The following is a 10,092-nucleotide window of genomic DNA, read 5'->3' on the forward strand; positions in this document are numbered from 1 at the left end:
AAATAAGATTCTATTATATAATGCAATCTGATCATTATTTAAATAATTAAAAAATTGATATTTATATAAAATTTTTTTTATAATTATTATACCTACTCAATTTTAGTGCAAAAAAATTTTATATATATAATATTTTGCAATCTGATTTTTTACTCATTTACAATTTTTGATACATTTTTACCTGTCTTAATGTATGTGTGTCTGTAAAACATAAAAATATAAACAGATACTTACATTGATAAATCTGTTTGAAAAAATTATGGTCGATATAATTTATTTGTTTTCGTTAGGATATTATCGAGTTAATTACGATATTGAGAACTGGCGAAGAATTGTTAGTTATCTAGATTCTGAAAATTACACGAACATACATGTTCTTAATCGAGCACAAATTATCGATGACGCTTTTCACTTAATGCTAACATACCAACTTAATTCCACTGTATTCTGGAATATTACGAAATATCTAAAACGAGAAACAGAATACATACCATGGCATCCTGCATTCAAAGCCTTGGAATATCTGTCTAATGTCTTTCTATTTCGGGAAACAAGATTTTTTAATATCAAGGTAAATATTACAAATAGTAACGTCAACAATGATGTTAAATATATTAAAACTCTTTAAACATATTTCTTATTATATATATTATCATTTTTAATCACAGTTCAATATATGGCGATTCTTCCGAAAACGATCATGCTCCGATTTGAGTCAAATTTTGTAAATAGGTTCCTTTTAGGTACAAAAGAAGTATCCGAAAAGGATTTTTGGCGACTCGATAATTAAGGCACTTTTTAAGCCCTTTTGCGTAAAAGTGAATATTACTTTTAGACAGCTTGTTCGAAACGGTAACTATCTAGAAAAACGGCAACCTCACCAATGACCTTGGCCTTGATATATGTGATCAAGATCATGACCCTGAGTAACTTTCAATAAGTTTTAATTGGTGGTGCAAACATATGTAAAACCTTACTTAATAATAACCTTAATTATAATTACTTAATAATAACCTATATGAAACCGTACAATAATAGACCTCGTTTCGCGCTGACTCAGCGGTGATGTGGTGTGGACCTCGCTTCGCGTGGAAAGTTGCAAACCTATGTAAAATCTTACTTAATAATAGACCTCGTTTCGCGCTGACTCAGCGGTGATGTGGTATGAACCTCGCTTCGCGTGGAAAGTTACAAACCTATGTAGAACCGGTAAACCTGCATAAAAGGGGACCCTGCTCGTATGACTTTGACCTTGACATATGTTGTCACGGTCATCCTCCTGGGTAACATTCCAAAAGTTTTAGCCGTCGATCATTGTTTATTAAAAAGTTATGGACAAAAGAATTTTTAATTATTTCACAAATGTATGTTTACACACACACACACACGCGGGGACCTTCGGCCGCCCCTCCCGCAACCACCCCGCCAGTAGAGGCCGCAATGCGAAGAGTTCAATCACAATGGATATATGCTGTAAGTTGTAAAGCGAGGTCCACCATGCCTACCAGCGGGGTGGTTGCGGGAGGGGGGGCCGAAGGTGATGTGGTGTAGACCTCGCTTCGCGTAATGTAAACAATATAATACAATATATATGTAGTAACCAAAATAATCAAGAATATGACCATGACAATATATAGAAAAGTCATTTCGAACAAGCTGTCTAAAGGTAATATTCACTTTTACGAAAAAGGGCTTAAAAAGTGCCTTAATTTTCGAGTCGCCAAAAATCCTTCTCGTATACTTTCTTTGTACCTAAAAGGAACCTATTTACAAAATTTGACACAAATCGGAGCATGATCGTTTTCGGAAGAATATATTAATCCCAATATATTAATCCAGCCCAATATATTAATCACAGTTTAAATATGATTAATTTTGATATAGAAAATTAGTAGGAATATATTAATCTATGTACAATACACAAGTAGTTAAAAAGTTATTAAATTACGTTACATAGTATCTACATGTATGATATATACATGTATGCACTTTTGTATGTTTATATGTGATATGGATATGTGTATATTAAGCACTCTCTAAAAGTGAATCAGTGTATTATCACTGATTTACAATGCTGCACTTATAACTGCTTGTAATCAGTAACTATTTACTGTTTAACACTGAAAAGCAGTTATAAGTACAGCATTGTAAATCAGTGATAATACACTGATTCACTTTTAGAGAGCATGTGTGTATATGCACGTAAGAAAAATGCAAACTGCGTGTAAATATGTATAAATGTGGTTATACATATAATAGATATCGTTACAAAAAAATTGAGATATTTATGAAGATAGAAAATACAAATTACATATATAAAGTTATGCAAAATATCGTTGCACAATATATCTTTCTACGTAGCAAAATATGAAAGCCATGAATCGAAAATTTTCAAATTTATATGTAAAATAAAAAAAAATATACATATAAATATATATATATATATATATACATATATATACAGGGTGTCAGGCAATTTTTGACCTTCACGAAGTAAGAAAGTAGATTGGCTCAAATTAAGAAGGAAGGTAGTATACTATTTTGCGATATTCGCAATAATTAACGAAAAATTAATTAAAGAAGATCGGCCAATGCGCGTGGCTAGAAGCACACGACGGCGAAGGCGGTCTGACTGTAACATAATGGAGGCGCGCGGCGAAGCGGGAGGGGAGGAGCGATGAGTGTGTAAGCGCGTGGCGAAGGCTCCTCCCCTCCCCGATCACCGCTTCGCCGCGCCCCGCCATTATGTTACAGTCAGATCGCCTTCGCCGTCGTGTGCTTCGAGCCACGTGCATTGGTCGATCTTCTTTAATTAATTTTTCGTTAATTATTGCGAATATCACAAAATAGTATAGTAGCTTTCTTCTTAATTTGAGCCAATCTACCTTCACACTTCGGGACTGTCAAAATTTCCCTGCCACCCTGTATATATATATGTATATATTTATATGTAAATATATATATGTATATATATATTTATATGTATATATATATATATATATATATATATATATATATATGTACATATTTAGATAAAAATACGACACTTATTATACAAAGTGCTTGGAGAATTTGGATACGACGAAGTTCCTTCGAACCAGTCTAGTTTAAGGCTGGAGGCTGCAAAATGGGCATGTTCTCTTGATGATCACACGTGCATAGAAAGAGCCGGTCATAATTTAAAACAACATCTCGCAGATTTCAAGAAAAACAAGTAATTTTTCTTATATATTTGGTTACTTTAATTTAATTGTTTTCTAGATATATATACAGGGTGTCCCTGAGCATGAGCTCACGCACTTGTGAGGAGGTAGAACGCAGTAAATTAAATAAAGAAATCCTATTCCATCTAACAATTTTTGTAATAATAATAGAAATATTAATTATTGAAAATTCATCACAGTTACTTTCAAGGTCAATTTTAAGATTGACAGAGGCACTTCCAGAAAAAACGTTTGATACAAAAGTTTCTTATTTTTTCACGTACAATTCGAATCTGTAGTAAAAAGTACCATGTTCCCCTAAAAAAATTCAACTTCCGATCCGGATGGCGTATTTCCGGTCGGAATCAAAAATTGAAAATATCACCATTTGATAGAGCGTACCCGATTTACTTAAAAATTGTTCGCGATTTTTGACAAAAGCCATTTATTTTCATTTTAAAAGGAGTGTACGGGTGATCTGGGACACCCTGCATATATATGCAATGTTTAATAAATTATTTGATCAAAATACAGGATTAATATGTACCAAACTTTTATAACAGAATGTATTTCTTGTTGAATCTCTTTATAGACTCTTGCCATGGTGGAAAGAATGGACATACTGTCAAGGTTTAAAAGCATTGTTCCATTCTCTTAGCAATGAAGATTCTCCTTGGTGGGGAGTATATTATCTGGGAAAAGAAAAATTTAAAACTAAATTTTTGAAATTTCTGGCTTGCCCTGAGAATTCAGAATTTATTAAAGACTATTTAAATCTAATAAAAAATGATAGTACAACATCGATTATGTTTTTAAAAGATTTTTCCGATCAAGATTATATTAATTATTTTCTTTTCACTATCGCGAAGCATGCGAGGAATCCTGTAGTACTCGACTTTATATTACAAAATCTTGAGAATATAAAACCCAAGTAATACAGTTTTCTCCATAAATATATACCTATCATTCAACAGTTTATGCGTGTATCAATAAATTTATTGTTTTACTATTCTAGACAAATCAGCGAATATGTAGCATTTACTGTTATTATTAATCATGTGTCTTCTACGGAACAACTCGAAAAGGTAAAAATTACATGTACTTATATCCATATATATATGTAAAATAACTATGATGTAAATAACTATGATGTGACATAAATTTATGATTTAATTATTGTTGTTGAATATCGAATTAATCTATTTTAGATAAGCAATTTCCTGACAGATAAACTTACTAATGCAATAGAAGTTGAATTAAATGAATATAAGAAGATATTTACACGTATAACAGGAAGAGATGTGAAAGTAAATATATATTTTATATATATTATTATATCAATATATACTCATTTTTAATTATTAATCATTGATTTTATTACATTGTTTTTATTTAGAGTATATTAGTGCTACAGTCTCAGAGTATCTCAAAGACAAGCAAAAATTAATGTCACATTATTCTTTTTTTATAAAATAAACATATTTTTATTACTAATTTCCGAAAATAAAGTGTTTTTTGAATATTGTAATTTTTAGTGCATAGGAAAATGAGAGCGAGCAAGCAAAAGCAAAAGAGAAAGAAAACTTCTTTACTTAGAAATTTTAGTGATCTTAATAAAAACCGATTTATAAGATTTAAAGATAGAATTTATAAGTTTTAAATGTTTAAATAGCTCTCTAATAAATTTAAATATTTTTCAATATGATCGTGGAGGTTATCACGCGATTAGCATATTTTAAAATTATATATATATCCATATATTAAACTAAAAATTTAATGACGATGGATAAGTTAACACGAATTAATGCACTAGCCTAATAGATATAACAATTATTATAATACAGTGATATTTTTTTTATGGTAACCGTTCAGCTCATACATATATCTAATTTTACTTTTAAGTAAACTCATTAATTTCAATCATTAATTTCTGTGAATTTTTATTTGTCAGATTATTTACAAAATATTATTTATAAACATTCCCTGCAGAATTATTAAGTAAAGTATTATTAAGTATAAAAGAATTATTAAGTAAGATATAGTGTAAGTTTATGCACATAATATAATAGAACACATAGTATAGAGTAGAACAATGATATTCTCACTTTGCCGCGATAGTTTTTTCGCCTATGCTTCCTTAAACGGATTAGGGATAATTTATTTTAAAAATCTTGAATTGAAATTTATTTGGTATGGCATCGAGGAAAATATGTATTCCCTGTACAACTTAATTTAAAGAAAAAATTAATTTTCTCTGAAACTGAGATACTATTTTATCCGCCTCTGGCTCCGTTACTAATTCGAAAAATTTAAATTTATGTTTCACACCAATTAGAGCTATATCAATTTTTTAAAATTCATGTCACTTTATTCGATTGCTGACAAATTTTGTATGAAGATGCGAAACTTGTATAGAAGTCGACATTATATAATTGATTTTAAATGTTTACAAATTTATAAACCGGTTTTTTTTCGAGGCAACTAAAATTTTGACTCTGAGACTGAAAAAATAGTAATTATCATCGTACTTATCATAATCTTTAATTACTTTTCATGTCAATTAGATTTAAGATTAATATTACTCTAAATAAGTTGTTAAGAAGTTGTTATTATCAATTTTATATGTATGTATACATATGTGTATATGTTTATATGTATACATACATATAAAACATAGTAAACATATGTGTATGTACACATACATATATACATATAATAGTAATAAAAGTAGCAACTTCGACTATGTTATTATTTCATTATATAATATAGGTAACTTTCTTTCTCAATAAAGAATCTCGTATGCAATAAAATAGTGTTTTGTTTTTATTATACTATAAACTGAAATTAAATTATATCAAATTATAATACGACAAATAATATTTATTGATAATTGATTATTTACCATTTACTATTTACTAATAATTAATATCGATATAATCTGTTTTAGATGAGCGAATTGTATAAAGTTAAGGAAGAGTTCAACAATTTGAAGAAACATATTTTCATTATTCAGAGCAAGATACGAATACGCTCTTTCGAAATCGAAAGTCAAATGAACTACTTTCAGAGTTTTGTAGTAACCGATTAAAATAAATGTAACAATTATAAGGCGCGGATACATATCTATCTATCTTACAAATAGTTTTTTAAAGATTTATATTTATATCTATATATTATATTTATATTTATATATTATATTTATTGGTTTATTATTTATGCTTAGCTGCATTAAGAATATTCGAGGCATTTGTGTGCTTTTACGTGTATATTATAAGATATAATTTATGGCTTGCAATTCACCGATGTTTACATTTCTTTATAAGCATGGAGTAATGCAAAAAGAGAATTGATTAAATTTATAATTATAATATATGAATAAATTAAATTAATTTATATTATACATTAATAATTATAAATATATTAAATAAGAAAGTATGTACCTGCTAAATTTTGCATTATTATATTAATGTGTACTAAAAAATGTATTATCTACTTTAAATTGTATTTTAATTTATTTTTTTCTATATTTGTAACTTTATATTTGTAACTTTTCTCTTAACGTCTCTTAATTTTATTATTTTGTGAATCAAATTGTTAATATCTATATAAAGATTGGTAAAGCATATTAATATTTAAATAATGTTTAAATTAAAAATTTATAAAATATTTTGCAATGCTTTAATATTTACATATACATACAATAACAATTATACATACATACATACATATATATATATATATATATATATGTATAATACATTGTTATTATATTTAATATGTTATTCGCATTTTAAGTATCACTATTTGTTTGAGACTCGTGATTTTTGTAAACTTTGTATAATCATTGATTTATTAAAAATACATTTCACAATTTTCTTATACTATCTACATGTATATTTCTGTTATATACTTCTTTTACATTTATATATATTTAAAATGTAACATATATACACTTGTGCGCGTGCGCGATTTATTTACACACATACGTACGCATACAAATTAATTTGCGCCTACTATATAAGCAATTAACCATATTTTCGAATAAAACCTAAATTATATAATCATAAACAATTTTTTCTGTAATTTATAATAATATAGAAATTATCAAATTTAATTCATTTGATATCATATAAAAATCGCTAGTTTTTGTTAGATTGATATACAGGGTGTCCCTGAGCACTACCTCACGCACATGTGAGGAGGTAGAGCGCAGTAAATTAAATAAAGAAGTCCTATTCCAGGTAACGATTTTTGCAATAATAATAGAAATATTAATTATTGAAATCAGACGAATGAGAGAAGCGCTCGACCGCTCGAGCTATAGCACGGCTAAGCCCACCGTGTCAGACATTGCCTGCCGGCGCGCGGCGAGAGGAGGGACAGCGCGCCGCTACCCGTGGTTATCACCATCGCCATTTTCACGTTTTGTCGCGCGCCGGCATATATATATATATATATATTCGTGAGTTGTTGATAGTTTATATGGATGTACACGGTGCGACGTTTAATTTATGGTTAATAATGTATTTTCAATATTTTCTCTATTTTATCCTCTCTCTCTCTTTCTCTCTCTCTCTCTCTCTCTCTCTCTCTCTCTCTCTCTCTCTCTCTCTCTCTGTCTCTCTCTTTATTTTAATCTTAATTTCAATTGCCAGAGATCAGGGAACTCAGTGGTTCTGACATCAGATTAATGAATTGCCTGCTTCTCCTATGATGCACATAATAATTATACAGCAATTAAGTAAGAATAGATAATAGCAATACAGGGTGTCAGGAAAATTTTCGCAGTCCCGAAGAGTGAAGATAGATTGGCTCAAATTAAGAAGGAAGGTCCTATACTATTTTGCGATATTCGCAATAATTAACGAAAAATTAATTAAACAAGATCGGCCAATCTGCGTAAGTAGAAGCGCACGGCGACGAGAGTCGTCCCACTATAACCTTATACTAGGCGCGCGGCGAAGCGGTGAGTGGGGAAGGAGTGATGAATCCAGGCCTCATTTACCACTCCTTCCCCACTCACAGTACACAAAATTATATGTTAGTAAAATAAATTCCACAAATTAACAGTGTAAATTTAAGATTTGTCGATATTTATTTAGTTATTTTTTTAATTCAAAATCATGTTGATAGTCAAAGTGAAGTTTCATATCTTGAGAGTCACACAGCTGAATAACGTTATTTTAGTTAAAGTCCAAATAAGATTGTATTTATGTAAGAAAATATAGAACAATTGCGAAACCATGTAAATTAACACAGTTGATTCAAAATTCAAAATATCTAAATAATTAATTTGAAACTAAATTTTCGTTTAAAATCATTCTTTTTGATATTTCAATAAAGTTAGTGCAATAAACGAAGAAAAAATTTTACTTTTTTTGAAGAAAAGAAATTGTTTATTTAAAAAAATGTACATAGTCACAAACATTCTCTAAAATTGCGCCGAAAGAGAGAGAGAGAGGGAGAGAGAGAGAGAGAGAAAGAGAGAGAAAGAGAGAGATTTAATAGATAAATGTTTATCCAGTCGCATCGTTTCCATTGTTTAGATCCTTATCATCAAAGCGTGAATTATTTTTATTAAAAGAATCCGCCCATTGTTGCCTTTTCTCATTCTAAGCGCAGCTCAATCATTTAAATAATGATTATAAATAGATCGCAAGAGAACATTTGGCGTTGGATGTCATTATAAATTATGCTTATAATAAAAGAAAAAAAATAATGTTTACGACATATTATACATATTACTTACCCTATATATATTTTCGATATTTTATATAAAATACTATATTTCACTCTTTTACAAATTGTAAAAAAATGAAAAAAGATAGTACTCTTATTTTATTTTAAATTAAACACGAATTATAAAGACAATATTTCGTAAAAAGGTAAATAGTAATAAAAGTATTTAAAATCTTATTATCTATTTATTTAGTAATGAGCAGTATCTATTAAAAAGACAAACTCTCGTATTAAATTCTTTTATGCTCTCTTATATTGTACTCCCGTATTACTGACTTTGGCAATGCGGTGAATGCTTTTATACTGATACTTATATAACATTGTGTAAAATTATAAATATAAAACATCAAAATATACGTATATCTCCATATGTCGACTTTTAATACATTGCTAATTAATGCTTCTAATTTTTTCCTCCTAAACAAAGTTCAAACAAATATAAATATGAAAATCGACTTCCAAATATTCACATGCATCGCGTACAATAAATTTTCAAAATAAAGATTATGCATGTATAAAAATTGCCTACAATCCACTATCCCAATGTAAAAATTATAAATTGAACTGTGTCATTAAATAGGCTAATTCCTAGATTCAAATGGAATTGAGCATGTCCGAAAATAATATTCTATTTTTTTTTATTTCTCTTTTTTTCTTTTTCTTAATTCGCAATAAAACGACACGAGTTTTATACAAGTTTCAATTTTTAAAAGACTGGATATTTGTATTTCTGTATTATTATAACATTTTTTTCTGACTTGCATGTGTGTGTGTGTGTGTGTGTGTGTGTGTCTGCGAAGGAAACATGAAAAATAAAAAATTTCGATATAGACGTGACTCATTATATGACATTATTTAAATGAATTATTAATTTTCACTAGATTCACACACTTGTATAAATTCACAGATATTATGTATATAATTTCTTATCTATAATTTGAAATTAATTTTTTTTATAAAATTGTCGGGCAACAATATTATTTACATGCAAATACGCGCGAGAAAATTCTCATTTTAATATTATATGTATAAAAAATTTAATTTAATATTGCATGTGTGTATATATATATATATATATATATATATATACATAAAAAATTTAAATCCAATTTTTTTCAATGTATATTTTGTATTTACTAGGAATATAATA

General features: G+C 28.5%; 1 protein-coding gene across 1 annotated transcript; it reads left to right on the forward strand.

Annotated features, from left to right (window-relative positions):
• Positions 1 to 379: 379 nt before the first annotated feature.
• LOC145972316 (aminopeptidase N-like) lies at positions 380 to 6,304 on the forward strand. Its single transcript, XM_083100826.1, has 6 exons — positions 380 to 571; positions 3,033 to 3,214; positions 3,796 to 4,134; positions 4,219 to 4,288; positions 4,412 to 4,510; positions 6,151 to 6,304. Exons 1-6 carry the CDS (start codon positions 416 to 418, stop codon positions 6,289 to 6,291), a joined length of 987 nt encoding a protein of 328 aa, XP_082956952.1. The 5' UTR covers positions 380 to 415; the 3' UTR covers positions 6,292 to 6,304.
• Positions 6,305 to 10,092: the final 3,788 nt, after the last annotated feature.

Source organism: Camponotus vicinus, unplaced genomic scaffold (assembly GCF_025532165.1).
Source record: "Camponotus vicinus isolate PSW18456_S1 unplaced genomic scaffold, iyCamVici1.0 SCAF_5, whole genome shotgun sequence".
Taxonomy (NCBI): domain Eukaryota; kingdom Metazoa; phylum Arthropoda; class Insecta; order Hymenoptera; family Formicidae; genus Camponotus; species Camponotus vicinus.

Coding starts and splice junctions, on each gene's coding strand:
- LOC145972316 (XM_083100826.1), top strand. CDS start 416: ATGCTAACATACCAACTTAATTCCACTGTATTCTGGAATATTACGAAA. Junction 3,215..3,795: donor GCAGATTTCAAGAAAAACAA/GTAATTTTTCTT, acceptor ATCTCTTTATAG/ACTCTTGCCATGGTGGAAAG. Junction 4,511..6,150: donor TAACAGGAAGAGATGTGAAA/GTAAATATATAT, acceptor AATCTGTTTTAG/ATGAGCGAATTGTATAAAGT.